This window comes from Mus musculus, chromosome 14, assembly GCF_000001635.26.
Source record: "Mus musculus strain C57BL/6J chromosome 14, GRCm38.p6 C57BL/6J".
NCBI lineage: Eukaryota > Metazoa > Chordata > Mammalia > Rodentia > Muridae > Mus > Mus musculus.
Window position 1 is genome coordinate 55,509,593 of NC_000080.6, and position 26,921 is coordinate 55,536,513.

The 26,921-nt window shown below is 49.8% G+C and overlaps 2 protein-coding genes across 9 annotated transcripts; one reads left to right on the forward strand and one right to left on the reverse strand.

The window, feature by feature from the left end:
• Positions 1-852: 852 nt before the first annotated feature.
• On the forward strand, positions 853-7,843 carry Cpne6 (copine VI). Of its 4 annotated transcripts, none has more exons than NM_001136057.3 (17): positions 853-1,117; positions 2,366-2,560; positions 2,990-3,169; positions 3,580-3,654; positions 3,796-3,870; positions 4,042-4,125; positions 4,215-4,304; positions 4,642-4,746; positions 4,973-5,059; positions 5,627-5,686; positions 5,931-6,064; positions 6,136-6,190; positions 6,271-6,322; positions 6,660-6,793; positions 6,935-7,171; positions 7,358-7,533; positions 7,640-7,843. In NM_001136057.3, the coding sequence occupies exons 2-16, from the start codon at positions 2,393-2,395 to the stop codon at positions 7,493-7,495; spliced, it is 1,674 nt and encodes a 557-aa protein (NP_001129529.1). In that variant the 5' UTR covers positions 853-1,117; positions 2,366-2,392; the 3' UTR covers positions 7,496-7,533; positions 7,640-7,843. The 4 variants fall into 4 exon arrangements, with proteins under 4 accessions (NP_001129529.1, NP_001347122.1, NP_001139655.1 ...); NM_001360193.1 differs by having other exon boundaries at positions 2,389-2,560; NM_001146183.2 differs by having other exon boundaries at positions 2,389-2,560; positions 6,938-7,171.
• A 1,542-nt stretch (positions 7,844-9,385) lies between these two features.
• Nrl (neural retina leucine zipper gene) lies at positions 9,386-15,389 on the reverse strand. 5 transcript variants are annotated; one of them, NM_001136074.2, is made up of 4 exons: positions 15,331-15,389; positions 14,496-14,602; positions 12,496-12,903; positions 9,386-11,295 (listed from the first exon to the last, which is right to left on the reverse strand). In NM_001136074.2, the coding sequence occupies exons 3-4, from the start codon at positions 12,874-12,876 to the stop codon at positions 10,963-10,965; spliced, it is 714 nt and encodes a 237-aa protein (NP_001129546.1). In that variant the 5' UTR covers positions 12,877-12,903; positions 14,496-14,602; positions 15,331-15,389; the 3' UTR covers positions 9,386-10,962. The 5 variants fall into 5 exon arrangements, with proteins under 5 accessions (NP_001129546.1, NP_001258845.1, NP_001258846.1 ...); NM_001271916.1 differs by having other exon boundaries at positions 14,496-14,622; NM_001271917.1 differs by lacking the exon at positions 14,496-14,602.
• Positions 15,390-26,921: the final 11,532 nt, after the last annotated feature.

The window sequence follows — 26,921 nt, forward strand, 5'->3', positions numbered from 1 at the left end:
TAGTTAATACATAAGCAGTTTAAGGGACAGGGATGGCCGGCGTCCTAGTGAACACATCTGAGTATCCCCCACATCACCACGCCCAAATGTCTCCCCAGTGGCATTAGCAGTCCAGAAACTGCTCAGTTCCCCTGGGCTCTCTGTGAGTGACTAACTTCTGTTTCCTTAAGCTTTGTGCCTGACCCAGCCCCTCCCACAAAGATGTGGCCATAATGGTTGGATCTGGGGGGCGGGGGTGGGGCAGACCATCGGGTCTATCATGGTGATGTCCAGTCAATACGCGGGCTGTATGCTTACGATGAGATCCCATGTGGGGCCATTATGTTCGTGGTCCTCATTTCCCTACAAAAGGATAACTCGGGAACCGGATGCCATTTCCTGAGATTCAGTGTGGTGCATGATGGTTTTTTTTAAGGAGTATATGGATATCAACATTCTGTTGTATCCCAGGTTAGTGAGAGTAGGTGTCTGTGTGTGTGTCACAAGTACAGCCGAGTGTTCTTTTCTATGTAGCTACAAATATCCTTAACAAGTGTAGTACTGTTGAAAGTACTGTGAGAGTGTGTTTCCCAGTGCGCATCAGTGGGGCTATAACTGTCATGGTGTCACCGTGAGTTTATGTACTGGCGCCTGCGAGTGTCAAGATATGTGTGAGCCTGTGAGTCGTGGGTGCCGTGCGTCGCATCCTTCCTCCGTGTGGATGTGGATGTGTGTGTGTGTGTGTGTGTGTGTGTGTGTGTGTGTGTGTGCGCGTGCACGCACGTACCACTGCAATGTGTGTGTTTCTGTGATGCTGGGTGTGGGTGTGATGTGAAGGAGATGTATGTCACTGTGTCTGCGGGGGGGTCCTGCTTTGGGCCTGCCCCCAGCCCGCCCTCCTCCCTAGTACTGTGGCTCCCTCCCAGGCAGTGTCCCTGTCCCTCCCCTCTCCTTCCTCCCAGCCAGTCTGTGCAGGGGGGGGGGAGCTGGTGCTGCGGCCCCCCTCCTCCCCATCCAGGCCCCATAAATAGCAGCAGAACCGAGCCGGAGCTGGCGCCAGCGGCTGGAGCAGCGAGGAAGTCAGGGGCAGGGCGGAAGACTGCAGACTGGAGAGAGGAGACCCCCACTAAGAGCCCAGGTGAGCCCATCCTTCCTTCCTAATCCAGCCTGAGTCCTGCCTTCCCTGGCCCAGTCTCCATAACAACATCTCCTCTAGCTCTCAGAGAAGTCACCAGCCACCCCTACCTGATCCCCTCTCCACCACATGCCCCTGCCTACCTCACGGGCTCCACGTTAACTGAGACTTGTGGCTGGAAGTCACTGAGAGCCGCAGCCCAGACCCTCCCTCGCATATCTATAAAGCTTTATCATCATTTGGGAGGCTGGCTGGTAACCAGCCAGGGAACGGTCCTGGTTCTGACAGAGACACGGGACTGTCACACCCTCCTGGAGAGGGACACAGGACAGAGGGGGACAGACAGAGGGTGGGGTACTCAGGCACACCAGTGGACACTCACTCAGGAAGCATGGCATGGATCAGATAGCTTCACCCTGAGATCTGGACAGGCACAGAGAGCTGGGCTGTCCAGCCATGAACTCGGGGCCGGCATACCCCTGTCTGCTGCTGCCTGAGGCTTGGTGACTCTGCTGGGGGAGGGTGGTGCGCATGCATCCCACGGGCAGCATGGTGGGGGCCATGGCTCCCCCAAAACCCTGTCGCTAAGAGACAGTGCCTGTGTTGCCAAGAAGTGTGAGAACAGGGGAGGTGGGGAGGACTGTGGGCTTGTCAAGCACCCGAGGAGCTCACAACAGAGCCCGAGTCCTGATTCTCCCTCCCCAAGCCCACCACCTATCTCTCCTATCAGCCAACCAGACAGTGAGTAGGGGACTCTAAGACAGCAGGGCAGTTTTACACAGACCTTTCCACTGCCAACCTGTCTCCTCCTGTCCACTGCAGACTCCTTCCCTGAGGCCCACCCTCTTCAGACCTCCAGGGCATCCCCACCCTCTTCCCCACCCCCTTGCCCTAGTTTGGTTCCCTGGTGCCAAGACTGAGTGCAGCACTGGCTCATAGACCAGTCGGGAAATAGCAGAAGGTGCTGAGACAGCAGTAAGCAGAAATCAATCGATGGCCTAGGAGCCGAGGCTGCCAGGAACCCACTTCTATCCCAGTCCTCCAGTCTTTTCCAGCCCCATCCATGACACCTAGGCTGGCAGAGTGACAGAGGCACGGGACTCTGGACTCCTGCTCTTTGCTGCTTAAAGCATCAAGGAAGTCAACCAGGGCAGGGGAAGAGCTTGTCCTTAGGACCCCAGGACCTCAAGAAGAAGAGCAACGGGTGGGTCCAGGACCCCCAAGAGACAAACTCCTCCCCTCTCGGTCCAGGTTGTCTGTTCTTTCCCCCACAGTGCCATGTCGGACCCAGAGATGGGATGGGTGCCTGAGCCCCCGGCCATGACCCTGGGAGCCTCTCGAGTGGAGCTGCGGGTGTCCTGCCATGGCCTGCTGGACCGAGACACGCTCACAAAGCCGCATCCATGTGTGCTGCTCAAACTCTACTCGGATGAGCAGTGGGTGGAGGTGAGGGCAGCTTGGTGGGGTTCGCCTTGACTAACCTTCCTTTAACCTAAAAAGGAGGGAGGGTAAAGGGGAGCAGAGTAGGGATGGGGAACGTGATGATTCCAAAGGACCTTTCCTACCTGTGCGGATAACCTCGAACATAAACATGCCAACATAATAATAAGCCCAAGCCATTTTAACCAGAAGTTCAGAGCCCTAGAGGGCTGAGGTCTAGTAGTCCAGCAGTACCCCAGATTCAGAAGTCAGCTAAGAAAGAAAGAAAGAAAGAAAGAAAGAAAGAAAGAAAGAAAGAAAGAAAGAAAGAAAGAAAGAAAGAAAGAAACTAATTGACGGGTTTACAGAATCCTAGGAGAGCTCATGCGCACAGGAAGTACCAGACAGGGACAAGTGGCCTCAGTCCCCAGAGGGTCCTTATCCCTCCCGCTGCAGGTGGAACGCACGGAGGTGCTTCGCTCCTGTTCAAGCCCAGTCTTCTCCCGGGTGCTGGCCATTGAATACTTTTTTGAAGAGAAGCAGCCTTTGCAGTTCCACGTGTTCGATGCCGAGGATGGAGCCACCAGCCCCAGCAGCGACACCTTCCTCGGGTCTACGGAGTGCACCTTGGGCCAGGTCTGCATTCCAACTCAGTCCCTACGTTGTCTAACTTGCCATCAGCTTCTGCCTCCAGAGCCAAACTAAGAGAAAGGAGCTCTTTCTGAGGCTGGATCCCTCCCTCCCATGGGCTGTGTACCCTTGGACAAGATGCTTAACCTACTTTTCCCATTTGAAGAGGGGGGCAGATGTAGTGTTCCTTTTGTTATTATTGCTGTCGTTGTATTTGGTGCTGGGAATTGAACCCATGGCTGAGCAGGAACTCTGCCACTGAACTGCACTCCCCTCCCCTCCACTCCTCTCTTCAGGCTGCTGTAGAAATTGAATCCACCTTATCCTGATCAAAGGGCCAACCTTATGGACTCTATAGCCTTGGCCAGGGCAGATGCATACACTACAGCCACACTCCCCTCTACCTCTGTCTTTAGATTGTGTCACAAACCAAGGTCACTAAGCCATTACTGCTGAAGAATGGGAAGACGGCGGGCAAGTCTACTATCACGGTAGGCAAAGTCACTCTTGGGTCAAGGTTCAGTGTCCCCATATGGACATCCATTGTGATACTGTGCTGATGGCCACCTTTATTTATGGGAAGCGTATATGGGGTGGGGGTGGGGACTCATAATCCTCTGTCCCTTCTACAGATTGTGGCTGAGGAGGTATCAGGTACCAACGACTATGTGCAACTTACCTTCAGAGCCCACAAGCTGGATAACAAGGTCGGAACCCCAGAGTCCACGCCCATCCACGCCCCATTAGAGAGAGCCATAGGCTTCCTGCCACAAACAGACCCCAGGCTCCCAGACCAGTTCTCTTCTCAGTGTTACCTGCCTTCTCATCCCTCCTCCAAGATCACACCAGCCTCACACGCCCTTCCCCCGCATCTCCAGGATCTGTTCAGCAAGTCTGACCCCTTCATGGAGATTTATAAGACCAATGGAGACCAGAGTGACCAACTGGTCTGGAGGACTGAGGTTGGTGCGCAGGGGTATGGGATGAAGGTGGACAGATTACAGTAAAAACCTTAGACAGTTGGTGACAAGGTCCCTCGTACCTCTCAAAGGTGGTGAAAAACAACCTGAACCCCAGCTGGGAGCCATTCCGCCTGTCCTTGCATTCTTTGTGCAGCTGTGACATCCACAGGCCGCTCAAGGTAAAGCCCTGGAGCATCCAGTCTGCTGTCTGAGACCTTCCCCAGGGTCCAGCAAGCCTCCTCCTCCCTCTCCCTCGTGTGATAAGCACTTGTCCCTGTGGGATAAATAACAGCTCACAGCTCCGTGTTAATCTTCCCACAGAGGTACCTTTATCTGGGACCAAACTCTCTACCAGCTCGAGCTAGAGAGTAAAGTTTATCAGGTGGCTCCTGGATAGGTTAAGGACTACGATTGGGGCCTAGACACCGTGAGGTCCCTACTGCCCTGTCACATGCCTTGGAAACACTACAGAGAGAGCACCCTTAACCCCAGCCCACGCCTTGCCTCTCTCTCTAGTTCCTGGTATATGACTATGACTCCAGTGGAAAGCACGACTTCATCGGCGAGTTCACCAGCACATTCCAGGAAATGCAAGAGGGGACCGCAAACCCTGGGCAGGAGGTACCAGAGGCCCCATCCTAACCCCAGGACCCTGGGGTGGGGGAGGGAATCCTGGGGGTTGCCAACCTCCTCATTCTAAGTGACTGGAGATAGAAAGGATGAAAATGCCCAGGCTTGGCAGAAGGACGGGGTCATGAGGGTCTTCCCCTGGGACCGTCGGCAGGAAGGGGCAAGGAGGTCTATCTGATGAACGTCTGACTCTGTGTTGGGTTGGGGGCGTGTCTAGATGCAGTGGGACTGTATCAACCCCAAGTACCGAGACAAGAAGAAGAATTACAAGAGCTCAGGGACAGTCGTGCTGGCCCAGTGCACCGTAAGTCACCGTTCCCAGTTCAGGCATCCTCTGCCCCTGCCCTGTCAGAACCTCAGCTCCGTGCTTGCCTGCTTTTTAATTTTTAAAAATTTACATTTATTTATTGGGGGGTGCACTTGGGAGGACCCAGTGCTACGGAGCATATGTGGGGGTCAGAGAACAACTTTTGGGTATCAGTCGTCTCCTTCCACCATATTGGTTCCAGGGATCAAACCCAGGGCTTCAGGCTTAGCCACAAGCCTCTTTACCCACTGAGCCATCTCTCCAGCCATTTATATTTTTTACATTTATTTGTGTGTGTGTGTGTGTGTGTGTGTGTGTGTGTGTGTGTGTGCATGTGTGTGTGTGTTTGCACACAGGTGCTTGACCATGAGTGTCTGACTGTCTGTCTGCCCGTCCTTCCCTTGCTTTAAAGACCTGCTCTGGGAATTGAAATTGTGAACACTTGCTCCACCCCATCCTCTCCAACAACCTTTAAAGCTTTCCCCTTTTCCCACTGAAGCCTTGCCAAAGTTTCCACCTGAAAACCCCGCCTCACCTGCCTCATTATCTTCTCCCATCTGCCAGGTGGAAAAAGTCCACACCTTCCTGGATTATATCATGGGTGGCTGCCAGATCAGCTTCACGGTAAAGACCCCGGGAGTCGGCACAAGAAAAAGGGAGAGGTTAAGTCCATGCCAACTGAAGGAAGCCAGAGTCTCCCTGCTCTTAACTGGCATCCCATGCATTGCATCCAACACCTTACTCCATTATGAGGCCGCCTATGGGCTTTCCCAGACTCATCTCTGGCCTTCCCACATCCTCTGCCTCTGGCCTCACCTGCCTGTTGGTTCTCATGGATGCCGCATGTCCCTTCCCTACCTTCACCCAGGTGGCTATCGACTTCACTGCCTCCAATGGGGACCCAAGGAGCAGCCAGTCTCTGCACTGCCTCAGCCCCCGACAGCCCAACCACTACCTGCAGGCCTTGCGCACAGTGGGCGGTATCTGCCAGGACTATGACAGGTATGGGGTCCGGGTAGGATCAGGAAGGAAGGCTTTGCCCTGGGAGTTCCACGGCCTTTTCTTCTCTCCAGTGATAAGCGGTTCCCAGCTTTTGGCTTCGGAGCTCGAATCCCCCCAAACTTTGAGGTAGGCTGGGTCCAAGAGACAGGAGGCCTGCAGGGGAGACGTGGAGGAGACACCACTTCACTGTTCCCTTACTCTAACAGGTCTCCCATGACTTTGCTATCAACTTTGACCCAGAAAATCCTGAATGTGAAGGTAAGCTGGGAGAGCCCCACCAAGCTGCACCACCAGCCACAGGCGCTTGGACATCTCCGGCATCAGTACCACAGACTCTGCTCCCATGCGCTCAGCTCCTTGTCCTGGCCCTCCTCCCATCCAAAGCTGTCTTCATTTGGAAAGAGTTCCAGCCCTGTGACCCGGCATCTGTCCATTTACTTCTCCCAGCCCCAGGGACCATCTGACTCTCTCTCTCTCTCTTTCTCTCCCTCTCCTTAGTAAGGAGCTGGGAGCTATCAAGCCTAGAACAGAAATCACCATTCTGCTGTATCTGGAGTGCTCTCTGCCAGCTTCATCTCTTTTTCTGTGCCCACAGAGATCTCAGGGGTCATAGCCTCCTACCGCCGCTGCTTGCCTCAGATCCAGCTCTATGGTCCTACCAACGTGGCCCCTATCATCAACCGTGTGGCTGAACCAGCCCAGCGAGAGCAGAGCACCGGCCAAGCCACGGTGAGGGGGAAACACAGACAACCAGGGGCCGCCCGCCCTGCATGTCTTCAGATGGTGCCAGGGTCAGGACCCGGGTTTGGAAAGAGCATCAATGCCCTTTCATACAGAAACGTCCCATGTTCCCCCTCTGCTTGCCCTCAGAAGTATTCAGTACTGCTGGTGCTCACTGACGGTGTGGTGAGTGATATGGCAGAGACCCGAACAGCCATTGTGCGAGCCTCCCGCCTGCCCATGTCAATCATCATCGTGGGTGTGGGCAACGCTGACTTCTCTGACATGAGGCTACTGGACGGAGATGATGGTCCCCTGCGTTGCCCAAAGGGGGTACCTGCAGCCCGTGACATTGTCCAGTTTGTGCCCTTCAGGGACTTCAAGGACGTGAGTATTCCATAGTCTTTCCCAGGGCTTCTCAACAACTCGTGCCCCCAAAATCTGTCTTTCTTATCCTCCGCATGTCCTCCAAAGGTCACTGGAACCCACCATGCCCTCTGAAGTCCAGCTGCTTGCTCACTTGACCCAGCTGACCCATTCTCCTGCTCCTAACCAATCTCCTTTCCTTCCCAGGCTGCCCCCTCTGCACTAGCTAAGTGTGTCCTGGCAGAGGTGCCACGGCAGGTGGTAGAGTACTATGCCAGCCAAGGTATCAGTCCCGGGGCTCCCAGGCCCTCCACGCCAGCTATGACTCCCAGCCCTAGCCCATGACTGCCTCTCGACATAACCAACACCCCTTCAGTCTCTCAGTGAGTTCTGGGGGATACAAAAGGTGTTCAAAGCAGAGCTTCTGAATAGCCCATCTTGGCTGGCGTAATGCTGGTGGTGGTGTTTTTGCTGTCCTGCTCCTCTCAGGTGCCTGTGCTGACCTTGTGATTCCAGTGACCTGTGTCTCTGCATTTTGGACCAGTGGTGCCCTGCGGGTCCCGGAAGTGAGTGATGGGCCCTGGTCCCATCTCTCCAAGCCCGATATCCCTCAACTCTGAGGACCCTCAATAACTTCCTCCAGTGGTTGTGACTTTATGGATGTAAATAAAAGGAACCACTACCGAGTACCCCAGCCTCTACCCGTCATGCCTCAGATGTCCACTGGACAGTCCATCACTCCCACATACACCATAGACAACGGGGAGCCAACCTCTTTCCAGATCTGAACCACACCTCCCCAGCAGGCAGCTGTCTCTGCAGCCTCATCCCCAACTGTGTGCCAGTGGATCTAGGGACCCAACCCTCACCTCCCGAACCCAGGGGGGTCTAAACTCCATGTGTGTTAATGGCAGGAGATGGGGGAGGGTAATGAGGGGCTGTTGAGAGGGCAGGCTGATGCTTTCTTAGAGCTGTCTCCAGAGAGTCCCTGCTGAGTATCCCAGGGGCTGAGCCCCAGCCCCCACACAGCTGTGGGGCAGGCCACAAAGAGACTGTAGGGAAGTGAAGGGATGAAGCAGATCTGCTAATGAATTAGGAGCACGGAGAGGGTATCAGGTCTGGAAGGCCTGATTTTTTTTCTGGATGAGCCTTCATGCACCCGACCTTGCACAGATTTCAGGACATCTACTTGGGCACTCTCATGGATGACATCAGAAGCAGCAGCGAGAACTGTTCGCTAGCACACATCTGTAAATGTGTGTGCTGTGATAGCAAGTCATAACACAATCTCTCTGGTTTTCAAGCAGAATGAGGAAGGCTTGATTTTTTTTTTTTTAACTCTCCGAGGTCAGAAAAGAGCCAGCGCTGGAGCTGCCTAGCCAGAACACCACAGTCTTCATCACTCTGGCATGAAACCTTTGCTTGTGCGAATACATAGGGCCTAGATGTGCCAGCTGGAGACCAGGCATATGTGTACTGAGGTCCGGTTGGTGGGCATTAGTGTCTGAGAAGAGGGTCTCTGCTGTTGCATACCATGCACATAAGAAAGGGGTGCAAGAAAATCAATGGGACCAGACTGAAGCTCAGAAGGACAGAGGAGGACACAACAGAAACTCAGAGTGAGGGAAAGGAGGGTGTTATGCCTGTGATTCCCGCACTCAGAAAGTGAAAGAATGGCCAGGCATAGTGGTGGTATACACCTTTAATCCCAGCAGACGAGGCAGAGGTAGATAGATCTCTATGGGTTCAAGGTCAGCCTGATCTACAAGTGAGTTCCAGACCAGCGAGGACTATACAGTGGGGCCCTGTCACAAAAATAAAAAATAAAATTTAAAATAAAAAAAAAAAAGGATCCCGAATTGGAGGGTAGCCTGGGCTACAGAACAGAAAAGAAGAGAGGACACAAAGCACGGAAGAAGAGCTGAGATCCTGGCTGGCTCACTCTGTCCCAGCCTCTCCTTTCAGTGAAGGATGTAAAAGAGGAAGATGCTGTGTGTCCTCATTGAGAAGAACCCAGAGCAGAGAGAAAGGTCACTGGTCAAAGAGAGAGAAGGGAGAGAAAAGTACAGGGGGCTAGAGCGAAGGACTCCTGTTCCGTTCTCCTGCGAGAAGGATGAGCTAGGCCAGCGGGTGGGGGGGGGGGGGGACAAGAAATGTGATGGGAAGAGAAGAGACAGCTGGTCAGGGGGTGGGGAGTGGGGGCAGAAAGGAAGAAAGACATATGGGAGCCACTTCCCCCACACAGGACTGCTTCTCCCATTTATTATGCCCCTTAGAGGACAGATGACAGTAGCTGATGAGGTGGCTACTCCCAACTCAAAGCTTCTGCTCTGCCCAAAGGCCCTCCCCATATGTTGCTGAACTGGAGGGCTGGGTTACCATGGCAACTGTGAGACCTGGAGGACAGCTACAGACAGGCCTAGCTAGGGCCACTGCTGCTCCTGGGTGGTTTGGGTTGTGGTAGTGGCGGTGGTGGGTGGGAAGGCTCCATCTGGACCGTTCCTCCACCTCCTCCAATCCACTTGCATTGGTCTTCTAGAACTGAGATGTGCACTGCTCGGCTCCAAAAAGGGTCTCTTTCTGCACAGATTAGGCAAACAATCAACTGCTGAGCTACAACAGTAGACCCGTTCCGCCCCCCCCCCAAAAAAAAACAACTTCTTCTCCCCCTTCCTCCCCATCTCTCTCTCTCAGCAAACACACAAAACAGTTACCCAACACAGTGATATAGAATTACCTCTTTTTAAATTGCAAGGACACTGAGCCAATAACATTAGTTTTTCTTGAACTTGAGGTTTAATTCACAAAAAGTCACAGTCTCTCGGCTCCCTGTTATCCTGTGAGGTCTCACTTCAGCTCTGAGAGGCAGGAGGTAGCAAGGGCACCTTCTGCAGTTTGGAGGCCAGCGAAGCCTAGAGGGGGCCACTTAGGCAGTACAAGTGAGCGTCCCCAGAGCAGGCATGCTGTGTATCTATTGCCTAAGCTACAGCCTGGAAGATGAGACAGAACAGGATGTCCCTTTGGTACAGTCCTCTTGGGCCCTCTTGAGGAGACCATTAGACCTGCCAAAACTAAAACAGTGTCGGAAGTCATCCAGTTCAAATGAGAGAAACCTTGTGACAATTGCTTTGCTTAAGGTGACAGACATACAGCCTGTGTGACACAGTTGAGACTACTGCCCAGGTCGTCAGGCTCCCATCCAGGGCACTTGTTCTGCTGCTTTGGACTCTAAAGGCCACTGGGTTGAGCAGAGAAGAACATTTTGAGTTGACCTATTACTGTTTGTTTAGGGAAATTGAAATCCTGACAGTCCAGTAGTCGTAAAATGGAGAGTCCAAAGATTCGGTGAAAATGCAGCTTCATTGTTAATTACAGCATTAATGCACTACAGATTGAAAACCTTGAATTAAGAACTATATGGATAGGAGGGAAGCTGCACCCTCCTTCTCCTCCTCCTCCTCCCCTCCTCCTCCTCCTCCTCCTCCTCCTCCTCCTCCTCCTCTTCCTCCTCCCATTCAGCATGCCACCTGCCCATCCTCCACACCTCCACCCTCAGTACAGGCACTAGCTCCTACAGAATTCAGTGCCCTACTAAATCATGAAGAGTCGTGACCTGCAAAAGGGAAGGGAACTCATCTCCAGCAAAGGACCAGCATCTAACCTCTAGCATGCCACGATGCTCAGAAGTTTGGGGATATTTGTATAGACATACACAAAACCACAGGTAGCGATTTGGTTAGTGGTACTACCTCTCCTGTATAGCGCCATCTACCCAGCCACCTCCAAACCGCCACACCCCCTGCCCTAGAGGCTCAGAGGAAGAGGTGTGTGTGGTCGTCGGACCCAGGGCCGCCGGAGGTCAGCCGGTCACAGCGGGCCTTATAGAGGTCGCGCTCGCGAGCCAGGCGTGCCACCTCGGCCCGCAGGGCATCCAGCTGGGCGGCCAGGCGAGCGCGCTCTGCCTCCAGCCCGCGCCGCTGTTGCAGCCGCTTGGAGCGACAAGCCTGAGCGTAGCCGCGGTTCTTGAGCGTGCGGCGCCTCTGCTTCAGCCGCAGAGCCTCGTCGCGCCCGCAGCCCCGCAGCTGCCGGTTCAACTCGCGCACAGACATCGAGACCAGCGCGGCGTCCGAAAATCTCTCGGGCAGCTGCGGAGGAAGAGTGCAGGGACCAGATTGGTACGGGTGTCACCCGGCTACACACTCGGGTCCCCATGACAGTCAAGGAGCCCTTAATAAAGCCCTCTAGGCTCCACCCTCACCTGCTGTATACTGTTCTTCCTGCAAACCTCACCCCAGATTCTATCACACCTGGACCATGGGGCTACGCTGCCACCCCCGTCCTCCATCCCCCATCCCCAAGGCTTCCACGTCCCTTGGTCCTTCTGCAAGTGTCACAGTGTGGGCTCCGCCCCTCCCCTCTCTGGCAAACCAATCATGCCTCTGGACGCTGCGTACCCTTCAGTTGTCTGCAGTGTCCCGGGAGTAACCGCGCCCAGACAGATCCCGCCCTTGCCACACACGTTTCCTTGTCCTGAACACCACAACCCAGTGACCCTCAAGGATTTGGATTACATCCTAAAGCCCTCAACACCCCCATCTGTGTCTATAATTAATAGGATGAGTCCCAATCCCATCTGAGAAGGTTAGGCGCTGGGGAAGACTCAGAGCCTTGAAAAAGCCAACGTCAACCACAGCCTTTACCCAGTTAGGTTCCAAACATCGTTTATCTATTTGCTTCCACAAAATCGCTCACACCACCACCACCACCACGCTCTTATATTCTAAACCCCTTTCCCTCTGAAGCCCTTTCGAAACTTGTTTTGTTTTGGTTTATTTTTTGACCTGATCTCACTACGTAGTCATGGCTAGCCAGCCAGGAACACTATTTAGACAAGGCTGAACTCACAGAAACCTTCCTGCGTCGGCCTCCCAAATGCTGGGATTAAAGCCCTGAACCACAGCTCTCCACTCCTTCCTAATCTTGTCTCTCTGTCCTCCATGATTCAACCATTTCCTACCATTCTGAAAAAGCGATCTAGCCAGGCAGTGATGGCGCATGCCTTTAATCCCAGCACTCGGGAGGCAGAGGCAGGCGAATTTCTGAGGTTGAGGCCAGCCTGGTCTACAGAGTAAATTCCAGGACAGCCAGGACTACACGGAGAAACCCTGTCTGAAAAAAGAAAAAGAAAAAAATAAAAGAAAAGGCGATCTAGTTTCTCTGATTTTTCTCAAGGACCTTGTTCTGTCTCTTTCCAGTTCATAATTCTCTCCAGGACTTATCCTTCCTCTTTTGGCTGGCCTCCTTCCTTAGGGTCTCCCTCCCCTCAGACTAACCTGGTCACTCACCTGGACATGCTGGGCTCCTGTCTCTCCCGGGCTCCCTGAATAGTAGCCAAGAGGCCCTTCCATAGAGACAGGACCCTGGTTCTGCAGCAGCTCCACAGCTTCGTCGGGACTCAGCCCGAGAACCTCATCCGACCCCAGCTGCTGCTGCAGGGTGGCCAGCCAATATAGCTCCTCCAGGCCTGGCCTAGGGGCCTCGCCACCACCCACCATGCCTGGCTCACTGAAGGTGGGTGAAGGAGGCACCGAGCTGTATGGTGTGGAGCCCAACGAGGCTGTGGGGACTCCAGATCGGCCCTCAGAAGGCTCCCGCTTTATTTCGAACTTCATCAAATCAAAGTCATTAACATATTCCATAGCCAAGGGACTGGGAGGGAAAGCCATTCTGGGACTGAGCAGAGAGAGGTGTTCCTGCAAGAAAGAGGGAAGGTGTAGAACACTGAGAGGCTGTCTGCCATCCTTCCCACCCCTTTCACTGTAACCCCACCCCCACCCACACCTCCCCAGGACCCAATTTCCCTGGAACTAGTGATCTGGGATTCCAGAGTACAGATCCAGCCCCTCTTCCCTGAACAGCTACTTCCAGGCAGTTCCTAACAGGCAACAAGAAACTGAAGATCTGAAGGACAGAATGACAACACAGCCTTTGGTGTGTTGACAGTACCCTTTGGTGCCTCTGGGATTCATGAAAAACAACAACAACATGGTAGTGCTCCCGACCCTGGTGCTGGGACACGCTGAGAAGCTCTGTCATCTCCAGAGGCACCATTCCATCTACAAGCAATTAAAGTTTCTGCTTAATTAACTCTGTGTGTGTGTGCGTTTGCGTGTGTGTGTTAGGACGATGGAAAGACACTGTGCTGTGAATTTTAGGATGTAAGGTAGTTGTGCTGCTATTGTTATCTCTCAAAGCCTTCAGGGGAGTGTCAGCTACTCATTTGCTCTATGGGTTAGTCATAGACAAATCTCTTCTAAAGAGACTTTCCATGGGAAAAGAAAGGTTCTAGGAAGACCAGGACCAATGGCCTCTCTTCTTGGGGACAGTCTCTCCAATGAGAGAGCATGAAGACAGACCGTCTTTGTTTTAGAACCTGTTGTGTTAAGCGAGTCTGAGCAGATGATCTTGGCTATCTGGTCCTTCTGTTCACTGTGGGCTTTCAAACTCCCCCCAAAGAGTGTTCTGTGGAAGACCAATTCTGAGAAGTACCCTAAAAGGAGAGGTCTATACCCACAATTTTAGTAAAGGCTGCCTCTCAGCCCCATCTTTTGCAGAGACACAAGCTCAAAAGTATATCACCCCCAAGAAGCCCTCAAGTAAACCATGATTCAACAGAGTGTGCTAAATCTATGACACTGAGGAACTCTCTTTCCAGCCAAGGAACACCTTGAGCGTTCACCTCCTGCTAGTTCATCTCACTAGTTTACACTTCCCAAGGCCAAGAGACACGCCCACCCCCCAGAGGAGAAGTTCAGGGAGTCTCATCCCCAGCACTTGGACTTCAGGTTCCTGTTTAATTTGACCAATCTCAGACGTCCACACTTTGACCAGAAAGAAGACTAGACAAGGTTTCCCTCTTCAGGGGACAGGTGTCCTCTACAGACCCACTCAGCCCTGAGAGGACAGCGACGGTGGTGTACCGAGAGACTGGGAGATGCTAAACTGTTAGTTGGGAAGATTGCTTATCTTTCTGATACGATAGGAGTCAGTGTAGGAGTTGGGCAGGGTGCAGAAGAGCAAGAATTCTACACAAGATACAGCAAGATATAGTAGAGGTAGCCAGGCGTGGTGGCTCACGCCTTTAATCCCAGCACTCGGGAGGCAAAGGCAGGCGGATTTCTGAGTTCGAGGCCAGCCTGGTCCACAAAGTGAGCTCCAGGACAGCCAGGGCTATACAGAGAAACCCTGTCTCGAAAAAAAAAAAAAAAAAGATATAGTAGAGGCAGACTGCAGGGATCAGGGGAGGGGCTCTATATGACCCTCAAGGGTCACCAGACATACTCACTTTATGTGATGATGTAATGGCAGAGATGACGTAGTCACTGTCAGAACCAGAAAGGCACAGCTTCCCTGGAGACTAAATACTCCATAGAGCAGGGGCTGGTGTCGTCCCTGTATTCAGAACAAGGGGGCTGTGGGCACAGAGCCCAGAGGACACTCTTAAAGGACTGGTTCCCTGAGATCATCTGTGGTCCTCGAGCCTCATCCAATAAGATGAAGGGCTTATTTGCATATCTCATTGGCCTGGGGCAGGGACTCAGAAGCCAGTGAAAGACAGGTGCTATCAGTTCTCCAAAAAGGAAAAAAACAAACGGCATCTTCCCCAGAGAAGCTTCCTATATCAGACCTTGCTTATGTTGTGAGCTTGGTTTCCAATATAGAGAGCCATGTTGACCCCAAACACCACCCCTCCATGGAAACACAATTCTCAGCCCAATCACTCAAAGCTTAGAGTGGTAAGAGTCCAGACATACTACCCAAAACCTCTTTTAAGACTCCGTGTCAAGGAGACATATACGCGTTCCCAGCCCATCCTCAGCCAGCTTGTTGGGGCTGCTGCTTCTTTTCAAGCATCCTCACATTTCAGCCCCTGCCCTACCTTCACCCTGACTCGTCTTATTCCTCACAGAGTCACTGTATTAGAAAGATAAGCCATGAGCTTCCATGAAGAAACTCGCTCTTAATAGCCCATCCCGAAGACAAGCAGCCCAGCTGGAGAGAAGAGATAGAAAAAGCGGAGATCCCAACTCTGGTCTTTCATCTGGAGACTAAAAGAAGCTGAAATCCAATCACCACCACACTTCTGTGAATGCCCTCATGAGCCCTCAGCTTCCTCTCACCTTTTCCCCGTGCGGTGTCTCAGTCCCTCTTCTCCTCTCTCGCTCATTCCCAGACGGCTGGGGTGTGACCTACATTTTCAGCCTAATCGCCTAACGCCTCTTAGAGCTGTCACCCCCTAGTAGGGGCCGAAGCAGGGATAGTAGGACTTAGCCAAGGAGATGTTTAAACCTGCCTGAAGCTGTTTAAATAGGTGCTGTGATAAAAGAAACTCCAGAAGTTAAAGGGTATTCCCTGCCTGTTGGAACAATGGCTTCCACAGTCTTAAGAAATCACCCCTTGGGAACTTGAAGAAACAAATTCTTTTGCTTTACCTCAAACTCACAGAACCAGAAACTCAGTAAGTAGGTTATAGACAGCTGCTGTTTAATAAACCCTTCCAACAGCTCTGAAACACACTAATGTTTGAGACCCACTGGTCCACAGATGCCTACCTTCAACCCAGTCTCAAAGTGTGTGTTTGTGTGTGTGTGTGTGTGTGTGTGTCCACCCTACATTAGTTTTCTATCACTGCTATGGTTCCGGTATATTTTAAAAGCTAGTTTTCACTGAGATATTATTAGAGGTTAAACTTATCCATAACTAACCAGCTGAAGAATCCATACTGAATTGGCTGTCAGTATGAATTGGCCTAACTAGAAAAAACATGCGTTTGAATGGTGTATCTTCTCCTTAGTTCATTGGTGCATTTTGTCTGTGTCCCTCCATCCCTCCTTCTCCCCCACCTCCACTTCCCCCTCTTCCTCTCTCTTTTCTCTCTTTACTTCTTCACTATACATTTTCCATCGTGATGTTAGATTTTGGACCAAAGCAATAGGACACCCACAACCATCAGCTGAAACTGAAGCCATTAGCCCAAAGAAGGCTCCCCTCCTTTGATCTTTCTCGGGCACTTTGTCACAATAACAAAAACCGACTAACACTAACATAATTGCTCCAATACATACCTGAAGTAATTGACTTAATCGGAAAGCGCTTTGCTTTGGTTTGCTGCCTTGGAGAGCCTAGCCAGTGAGCAGTTGGTCCCATCATGTATTGCCTGTAGTGAGTCAAGTGTTATGGCGAGGACACAACTGAAAGCTACTCACCTTATCACTGGGACAAAAAAAAAAAAAAAGAAAAGGGAAGGGAAGTGGATAGGACTCCTGCTTCCCTCAAGGGTACCAACCGATGACCAGGGAGGGGTTAGGCCTTTGCTTCCTTCAGGGAAAACCCAAAGACCAGAAGACTTCCCACAGGGCCCCACCTCTTGAAAATTTCACCACCTTCCAATAATGACAAGTTTTGAACTCAAATGCCTTTGGAGGACATTGGTTTGGTTTGGTTTGGTTTTCAAAACAGGGTTTCTCTGTGTAGCCCTAGCCGTCCTAGAACTCTCTTTGTAGACCAGATTGACCTTGAACCCATAGATCTACCTGCTTGTGCCTTCCTAGTACAGGGCGTAAAGGCACGCACCACCATGCCCAGCTTTGGAGGACATTTGGAATCCAAGCTTCCTCTACATACATTAGAAGGCTTAGGTCAGATATCACAACTCTCCCATGCCCAGGTCTCTTGGTGTTTTGTTTTGTTTTGTTTTGTTTCGTTTCGTTTCGTTTCGTTTCGTTTCGTTTGGTTTATGAAATAGAGTCACTATTCGAATGGAAATGTTACTCTTCACCAAGACCTGTTGCTTATTTTCTTAAAAGAAGCGGAAAATGTAAGGCCAGGAACCATCCACAAAAGGGCAATAGGGATGCTGAAAGGAATAGGGATACATGCCAGTGGAATGAGGTTTTACAGTGGATATCCGGGAAAGAGATCCTAGAACTTCCCTAAAGGAAAAAGGTTGGCAGCATTTAGTGTAGTAGCCCCCTTCATGCCTGCTGTTGACCTGACCAGACACTTGCCCCACCAGGCAGCTGTCATATCTGTCCTGATCCTCTTGTTTACTGGAGGACTCAGGAGAGAGGTGGGAGAGCTAAGCTGCTAAGGAGTGAAGGGAGTCGGGCCAAATAAGCTCAAGCAAGCTGAGCCAGTCCTGGTTCAGGCCAGGTACCACTGCCTGGTTCATGCTGGTCTTTCTATAGCTGAATGTACCCCATGATGTGAGACAGCCACCCTTCTCTGACCCAGACCCCTGGTCCCTGAGAATCATACTCCAGGTATCCAGAAATTTTCTGCACAAAGAGCTCAGACCTGCTCCTAGGGATCACATAGACTTTTTTCCCGGGATTTCCCTTCCATTGCTGGACCTCACTACTGATACACAAGCCCCGAGTGATGGTCCTAGTTTGAGAGTTGCCTCTCCTCACATCATCACCACATCCCGGATAAGAGCCCCGAGGACTCTGAGTAAACGCCAAATTTGAATAAGCCCTTCTAGACCATTATGAAGTATGTACATGTAAATAGAGAAAAATTAAAAATTAATATTTATTACTTTAAATGATTTATATTTTTTAAAAGATGTATTTTTATTTATTTTATGTGTGTGAGTATACTCTTGCTCTCTTTAGAGAGACCAGAAGAGGGTATCGGATCCCATTACAGATGGTTGTAAGCCACCATGTGGTTGCTGGGAATTGAATTCAGGACCTCTGGAAGAGCAAGTTAGTGCTCTTAACCACTGAGTCATCTCTCCAGCCCATGATTTCTATTTTTTAAATGGAAGATTTAAAAAATGTTAGTACATGATAGGAAAGCACTCTACCACCGAGCTCTTTTGAGGGGAGGCATGGGGTAAGAGGACAAGGTTTCACTAACTTGCCTGGCCTGGCCTTGAACTTTGGATCTTTTTAGTTGGCCACCCAAGTAGCTGAGATTAAAGGTTCATATCACTTGGCCTGGATGAATTATTCATTTCACATATTTAAACACAAAGCTTATGGACTATTTGTACTCTTGTCCCAGGCACAAAGATACTCCGACATTTAATTTAAAAAAAAAAAAAATGAGCCGGGCGTGGTGGCTCACGCCATTAATCCCAGCACTTGGGAGGCAGAGGCAGGCGAATTTCTGAGTTCGAGGCCAGCCTGGTCTACAAAGTGAGATCCAGGAGAGCCAAGGCTACATGAAGAAACCCTGTCTCCAAAACAAAACAAAACAAAACAAAACAAAAACAAAACAAAACAAAAAGATACTCGGGCAGGAGAGATGGCTCAGCAGGTAAGAGCACTGGCTGCTCTTCCAGAGGAACCAAGTTCAATTTCCAGAACCCACGTGACAGCTCACAACTACTTGTAACTCCAGTTCCAGGGGATTTAGTGCCCTCTTTTGGCCTCTGCAGGAACTACACACAAATATGCCGTCAAAACATCCTTATATATAAAATAAAAATAATTTTTTAAAAAATCATTCACAAAACACCCATGGAAGGAGTTACAGAGACAAAGTGTGGAGCTGAGATGAAAGGATGGACCATGTAGAGACTGCCATATCCAGGGATCCACCCCATAATCAGCATCCAAACGCTGACACCATTGCATACACTAGCAAGATTTTATCGAAAGGACCCAGATGTACCTGTCTCTTGTGAGACTATGCCAGGGCCTAGCAAACACAGAAGTGGATGCTCACAGTCAGCTAATGGATGGATCACAGGGCTCCCAATGGAGGAGCTAGAGAAAGTACCCAAGGAGCTAAAGGGGTCTGCAACCCTATAGGTGGAACAACATCATGAACTAACCAGTACCCCGGAGCTCTTGACTCTAGCTGCATATGTATCAAAAGATGGCCTAGTCGGCCATCACTGGAAAGAGAGGCCCATTGGACACGCAAACTTTATATGCCCCAATACAGGGGAACGCCAGGGCCAAAAAGGGGGAGTGGGTGGGTAGGGGAGTGGGGGTGGGTGGGTATGGGGGACTTTTGGTATAGCATTGGGAATGTAAATGAGCTAAATACCTAATAAAAAATGGAAAAAAATCATTCACACATATTTTATTTTGAAATTGAGAAATATCTGAATATATTACCTGGGCTTTCCTGGGACTTCTATGCATAAGCCATCCTCTGACTACAAATGTAGCAAACCCTTCTAATTGAGATGCTTTAAAGAAGGGCAGAATGCTACAAGATTTTATTTCATGAAGAAGCAATATTTGTTTGTTTACTTATTTATTTAGAAAAATAGAGTAGATAAAAGAACGAATTTCTGACAGTTCTCTCCTTCTATTATGATGGCGCCAGCAATTCAACACAAATTATGTATTAGACTTAGTGGCCCAAGCCTTCCCTCAGTGAGCCTGTCTCAGGTGCCGTGAAGATGTAACCTGATAGGAGTTGTTGCGGGCATCTTTCTGGGATAATCATTCCGACACCCATGTGGGAGAGAGGTGTTGTCACTGGTGGGCTGAAGATCCTAGAAGGCTTCAATCCCGGGTCCAGTTTGTATTCTCCTTTTATGCCCTAAAACCACAAGGTGGGGTGAGCAGGCAGGGTCTTACAGAAGCATGTACGGCACTGAGTGGATCGTCACAGGCAATGGCCCATTGCTTCAGCAATTTCTCCAGGCCCTTCTGCTCCAGCTAGCGAAGCTGAGCTTGGCACTCAGTACAAGGAGTGCTGTAACTCAATCAATCAATAAATCAATAAATCAATACCTAATCACTGGCCTCTTCTATCTTATTCTACTTATTCAGAGGAATGGACTCGCTACCTAAAGAAGTCACATTAAACTAAGACTGGTCAAATGACCGAGCCTGAATATGGGAAGAGGGTGAGGATCCCAGGCTGCAGGAATGACAGATGTAAGGCTCTGAAGCAGGCAGAATGGGGGACGGAATGACAAACCTGAAGGCCAACGTGGCCAGAGGGAAGAAAGTTTTCAAAGGTGAGCAAAATGACAATAGGTCAACAGGTCGGGAGGGACAAGGGAGAGCCTGGAGGGCACTTCCAAGATTTAGGCTTTCCTTAAAAGCAATGAGAAGGGCTGGAGAGGTGTCTTAGGGGTTAAGAGCGCCAACTGCTCTTCCAGAGGTCTTCAGTTCAATACCCAGCAAGCACATGGTGGCTCACAACCATCTGCAATGGGATCCGATGCCCCATTCTGGTCTCTCTAAGGAGAATAACAGTATACTCTATAAATCTTTACAAAGAAAAAAAGCAACAAGGAGGTCTACGGGCTTGTCAGTGGTGACAAAGTTATTTTGTTTGTGCAGGGGAGCAGAGTGGGCTGAGAGCTAGAACGTAGACATATCCAAAGAGTGTGGGCAAATATTGAAAACCAGTATCTACACCAAAGTCCAGTGGTGTGGGAGAGGCAGCTTTTGGGCACAGACACTTTGCAAGGGCCATCTAGTCCTCCCTGCTCACCAGGTTTGACTGTCAGGGGCTCTGAAGATAAACATGTAGCCCCCACCTCTGCCTGTCCCCACTTGGATACAACTGGTTTATTGGGAAAGACTTTCGGGGGGGGAGAGAAAAAGCTAGAGAGAGGGAAAAGTTGAATTATGTTGCAGGTGCAATCAATGTGACCTACAGGGGTGGGGGTGGGAGTGCTGAGGTACTGCAATAGACATGTATAGTTATCCCAAACTGAAGCAAGGAGGCAAGCTACAGAATTCTTAGAAGGTCCAACCACTGGACACATTGCCCCAGGAAGGGACATTGCATTTGCCAACAGTGTCCTGTGGCCACAAATGTCCTTAAGTATGTACAGAGGGCCCCTTTATCTACACCTCTCTGTGGCTTAAGTGGGTACAGCAAGTCCCTTTTAATCAGTTCCCCTGCCCTGTTGCCCACTCTCTGTGGCCAAACATGGCCCAAAAATATTAAGTTAGTTTTCTGGGTTGTTTGTCCATTTGTTTTTGAGGAAAAGTGTCACTCAGTAGCCCAGGCTAGCCTCCAATTTAGGGTAATCTCCCTGCCTCAGTTCCTGGGTGCCAGGATTACAGGTGTGAACCTCCAAGCTCAGAAAATTCATAACTCTGATACTGTACTATTCTCATTTGAATATGAAGTGTCCCCTGGGTTCGTGCATGGGGGTGGGAGGTGGGAGTAGAGGGTAGGTGGCTGTTGCTGACTGTCAGGTTTGGGGAAATGGTTGAAATTTGAGAGTTCTGATCTAATCAATGAATTGATTACCTGGCAGATTCATAATCTGATAGCATTATTGGAAAGTTGTGAAAGTAGGAAATGGAGCCTCATTGGAAGAACTATGTCTTTAGGGCTGTGTCCTTGGGGTTACATCTTAATTTGACCCTTCTGTATTTGTTATTTTCTGCTTTCTATCATAAGGTGAGCCTCCTTCATTTCCACAATCTCTGGTCACTGTGGTGATCTGTCTAGCTTTGGACCCAGAAGTAACAGTTGGCCATGATGGGCTAAAAAGTCTGAGTTAATGAACTAACCCCCATCTGCCATCTTGTTATGTCAGATATTTTTGTCACTGCAGTAAGAAAAGTAACTACAAATGCCATTCTCAGCACTGTGACGAAATCTCAGAGCTTCTTGCCCCGTTCCTCCCAGGAAGTGAAATCCCAGTCTATGTACCCATGCTGTTGTTTACCTTCCAAGTAGGTCGGTTGGTAGCTGTCAGTTAGCAGGGGGACTGCTCTACTATCATATTGCTTGTGTTCATTTAACCTTTATTTTATTTACTAATAGCCACAAAATATAAGAGTTGTGATAAAGACAAACGACTCTCCTTCTGACATGTCATCAGATCAATGGTAGCCTAACCCTATGTCATATTTCATCTCATTGTGTAGGCAGTAAATCGCCCCACACCATAGAAAGAAGGCTACAATAAGACTCTGAAAGCAGGGCTGGAGAGATGGCTCAGCAGTTAAGAGCACTGACTGCTCTTACGAAGGTCCTGAGTTCAAATCCCAGCAACCATATGGTGGCTCACAACCATCTGTAATGAGATCTGACTCCCTCTTATGGAGTGTCTGAAGGCAGCTACAGTGTACTTACATATAATAAATAACTAATCTTTTAAAAAAAAAAGACTCTGAAAGCAACTAGAAGGCTAGGCATGGTGACACATGCCATGAATCCCAGCAATAGGAAGTCAGAGGCAGACAGATCTCTGTACATTTGAGACCAACCTTGTCTACATAGTGAGTTCTAGGCCAGCCAGTGATACATAGGGACCCTGCCTCAAGAATAAAAGACACATTGTTCCATTCAATAAAAGAAAGCAGCTTTCATCATGGTATGCTGTCATAATTATTCTCTTATTCTGTTTGTTTGTTTGTTTGTTTGTTTGTTTGAGAACTCACTATGTAGATCATGTTGGCCTAGAACTCACAGTGACCATCCATCTGCCTCTGCCTCATGAATGCTAGGATTAAAAGCATGTGCCACAGGCAGGCCCTGCCATCTGCCTGAGGCTTGGGCTGACCAACTCAGCTACCATCTAGGCCAAGATCCAGTGCTTTGGGTCGATCCATTCCAACCTTCACTCCTACCACAAGCTGCTGGAGCTAGTGAAGAAGCTAACCCTGCAGATCCGGAGCTGCAGGACCACTGGGCTCTGGGCAATAGCAGGACATCCAAGAGCATGGATCCACACTGATGGTGTATCAGAAACCAGAAACCTTGAACCAAACCAATGACTCATTACAAAGAATATTTGCATATTGTAGTGGCTATTCCTGGTTGTCAACTTGACAATATTTGGAATGAACTACAATCCGGAATTGGAAGGCTCACCAGTGACCCTTATCTGGAGGCTTGGAGATCCTTATCTGGATCTTGGTTTGAAGATCTTGAGCCACAGTGGCTATGAATTCCAGAAGATTGAATCTCCGAGTTTAAGGAACACACCTTTAATCTGGGCTACACCTTCTGCTGGAGACAATATAAGGACATTGGAAGAAGGGAGTCTAGCTCTTGCTCTTGCTCCTTCGCCTGCTTGCTGCATGAGACTGAGTAACTGCTAGATCCTTGGACTTCCATTCACAGCTGCGACTGAACCATTGTTGGGAATTGGGCTGCCGACTGTAAGTCATCAATAAATTCCTTTACTATCTAGAGACTGTCCATAAGTTCTGTGACTCTAGAGAACCCTGACTAATACACATATAAAGCTGTTGGGAAAAAAATATATTGTGTGACACACTGCAGCTTCCCATACCACCACGATGAACGAGTATGTGATGGAGAGGCAGGAAAGATGGAGGAACTAGAGGCGAGACAGCTGCGACAGGTGTGAGAGAAGGCTGAGAACAATGGAGGAATTGCCCAGTAGAGTTGGCAGTGTGCTATGCAGCAGCCTGGAGCTTGCACAGACTCAGCGCCCTGGCTCTGAACAGGAAGTCTACGATGAAAAATACTTCATTTCCTAAAGTGGAACTCTTTGAAAGACCTCCATGGTCTGAACTTCCCCCAGAGGCCATGCTGGCATCAAAGATCTGTACTGATGCCCCAGGCCATGATGAAGCCCTAGTGCCATGTGGATGTCCGTGATCCATGCTGTTACCAAGGGCCATGTTTGGGTCTGTGGTCCTGATGTCCTGGGAGCCAGGTTGATGTCTAGAGTCCATGTTACCTCCTAAGATCATACAGATGTCCATGGTCTGTACCTTGCCTGAAGCCATGTTGTTGTCTGCGGGCTGTGCTGCCACCTGAAGCCGTGTTGGTGTCCGTGGCTGGTGCTTTGGCAAAGGGCTGTGTTGATGTCCGTGGTCCGTGATGTCACCAGGGTCCCGGTGGAGGTCCTTGTCATGTGCTGACACTGGAGATCATGTGGATGTCTGCGCATGGTCCAAGCTATTGCCAGGATCTGTGTTCCCGCTGACTGTGAAGGGCGAGAAAGCTATTTTGCAGGGGTATCGATGACTACAGACAAACAGTTAAGAAGGAGGGACACAGAAGGCTTTTGTGACAACCCCCAACCCCACCAAAAGTAACAGCCTAAAAAGAAAGCCATCATAAAGCAGTCAGTCAGAGCTTGGCAAAAACTCTGGAAGAGGGGAAAGGGTTGTAGAAGCCAGAGGGGTCAAGGACACCCACAGAACCAACTAACCTGAACTCACAGGGAGTCACAGAGACTGAACCCACAGCCAGACAACCTGCCTGGGTCTGACCTAGGCCCTCTGCATGTTACAGTTGTGTAGCTTGGCCTTCTTGTGGGACTCCTAACAGTAGAAGTGGGAGCTGTCCCTGACTCTTTTGCCTGCTTTGGGGACCCTTCCCTCCCCCAGGGTTGCCTCATATGAGGGGAGGCACCTAGTCTTATTGTAACTTGATATGCCATGTTTGGTTGACATCCTGGAGAACTGCCCATTTCTGAAGGGAAATGGGGGCTTGGCTGGGAGGCCGGTGGGGAAGGACTCAGTTTTCTTTTCTTTTTTCGAGACAGGGTTTCTCTGTGTAGCCCTGGCTGTCCTGGAACTCACTTTGTAGACCAGGCTGGCCTCGAACTCAGAAATCCACCTGCCTCTGCCTCCCAAGTGCTGGGATTAAAGGCATGTGCCACCACTGCCCAGCTCAGTTTTCATTAGGGGGCTGGCCACAGGCAGTTTGACCGTGTTCCAGTAAGTATATGGGCAACACAAATCTGGACATGTTTTTTTTCTTTTTGTTTTTTTTGTTTGTTTGTTTGTTTCTTCTCTTTTTGGGGGGAAGGCCCAGGGGTCAGGGACAAACCTGGGAGAACTCAGAGGTGGATGGGGTCAGGGCGCATGATGTGAAATTCCCAAATAAGGCCGGCTCTCTTATTATTTTTTTCTTTTCTTTTTTTAAAGATTTATTTATTTTATGTATATAAGAACACTGTAGCTGTCTTCAGACACCCCAGAAGAGAGCATCAGATCCCATTACAGATGGTTGTGAGCCACCATGTGGTTGCTGGGAATGGAACTCAGGACCTGTGGAAGAGCAGTCAGTGCTCTTAACCGCTGAGCCATCTCTCCAGCCCCTCTTTTCTTTTTTTTTTTAAAGATTTATTTATTTACTAAATATACACCATATTCTGTCTACATTATGTGTACACACCAGAAGAAGGCACCAGATCTCATTATAGATGGTTATGAGCCCCATGTGGTTTCTGGGAATTGAACTCAGGACCTCTAGAAGAACCAGATCTCCAGCCCCACTCTCTTATTATCTTAAACCTATTTGTTTTAGTGGGTATATGTAACATATGTATGCACATGTTCACATGTGTGTATGTGTATATACAGGTCCATACACCTTCATGTATGCACATGGAGGCCAGAGATCAGGGTTAAATGTTTTACCTAATGGCTCACCTTATGTCTTAAGACAAGGTCTCTCTCCCTGAACCTGAGACTCACAAATTCATCTAGACTGACTGTCCAGCAAGTTCCAGAGAGCCTTTATCTCTTTATCTTTGTTTCCCCCACACTCAGAACTCAGATTACAGTCATGTGCCATACAGCCCAGACTTGAATGTGTGTGGTGTGTGTGCGTGTGTGTGTGCACGCGTGGGCACAAGTCCAGAGGTCAGCATAGGTATCTTCCTCTACTGCTCTCCACCTTATTTTTTGAGAAAGGGTCTCTCACTGAGCCTGGAATTCATAAATTGGTGAGACCTGCCGGCCAGTAAACAGGGAAGCTTCTGGTCTCTGCTCTCAGCACTGGGATTAAAGATGCCTGCCACAGGGCTGGTGAGATGGCTCAGGGGTTAAGAGTACTGACTGCTCTTCCCGAAGGTCCTGAGTTCAAATCCCAGCAACCACATGGTGACTCACAACCATCCGTAATGAGATCTGGCACCCTCTTCTGGAGTGTCTGAAGACAGCTACAGTGGACTTACATGTAATAAATAAATACATTTAAAAAAAAAAAAAAAAGGATGCCTGCCACCAAACCCAGCTTTTCACCCGGGGGCTGGGAATCCAAATTCAGCTTCTCGTGTTTGCTTGGCACTTTGACCATCATTCCAGTCCCTGCTTGCTTTATTATCAGTCAATCAATTACTATAAATATTTATATATCCAATTTTATCATAGATATGTATGTGTACGAAAAATGCAGATATATATGGAACTTGAATACTTACTAAGTAATGGTTCATTTTCTCTCTCTCTCCTCTCTCTCTCTCTCTCTCTCTCTCTCTCCTCTCTCTCTCTCTCTCTCTCTCTCTCTCTCTCTCTCTCTCTCTCTCTCTGGATGGGAGGGTTTTTGAAACAGGGTTTCTCTGTGTAGCCTCAGCTGTCCTGGAACTTTGTAGCCCATGCTAGCCTTGAATGCACAGAGATCTGCCTACCTCTAAGTCTGAAATCCTAGGATTAAAGGCGTGTGCCACCATACCCAGCTACTATAATGTTTTCAAGTATCTCTCTTAGATAAATTGGGACTGTTCCAACTCTAGCAAATCTGTGAGACATCCAGGGGATAAACCATGATTGTCCCTAAGAAGGAGAAAACAAACAAACAAACAAAACAAACCACAGAGCAGGACATTGCAGGTCACACCCTGCCCCCTGGTGGTACTGCTTGGACACAGTGCCAGCTGTGGCACAGGCTGAAGTTGCTGGGGAAGCCGACCACAGTTGAGGTGCAGGCAGGGGATTGGGGAGCAAGCTGAAGAAGAGTGGAACAGGCAACAATAGTGGAAGAAACCCTTACAGCATGTCCTTGCTCTGTCTCCCTGAAGCTAGGAAGGAAGTTGTGAGAAAGAACTGAAGAAGTGCAG

Excerpts from the sequence above, each read along its gene's own strand:
- Cpne6 (NM_001136057.3), top strand. The coding sequence starts at position 2,393 with ATGTCGGACCCAGAGATGGGATGGGTGCCTGAGCCCCCGGCCATGACC. Across the intron at positions 6,323-6,659 it reads AGAAAATCCTGAATGTGAAG|AGATCTCAGGGGTCATAGCC; the intron begins GTAAGCTGGGAG and ends CTGTGCCCACAG. Across the intron at positions 7,172-7,357 it reads CCTTCAGGGACTTCAAGGAC|GCTGCCCCCTCTGCACTAGC; the intron begins GTGAGTATTCCA and ends TTTCCTTCCCAG.
- Nrl (NM_001271917.1), bottom strand. The coding sequence starts at position 12,876 with ATGGCTTTCCCTCCCAGTCCCTTGGCTATGGAATATGTTAATGACTTT. Across the intron at positions 11,296-12,495 it reads CAGGAGCCCAGCATGTCCAG|CTGCCCGAGAGATTTTCGGA; the intron begins GTGAGTGACCAG and ends CTTCCTCCGCAG.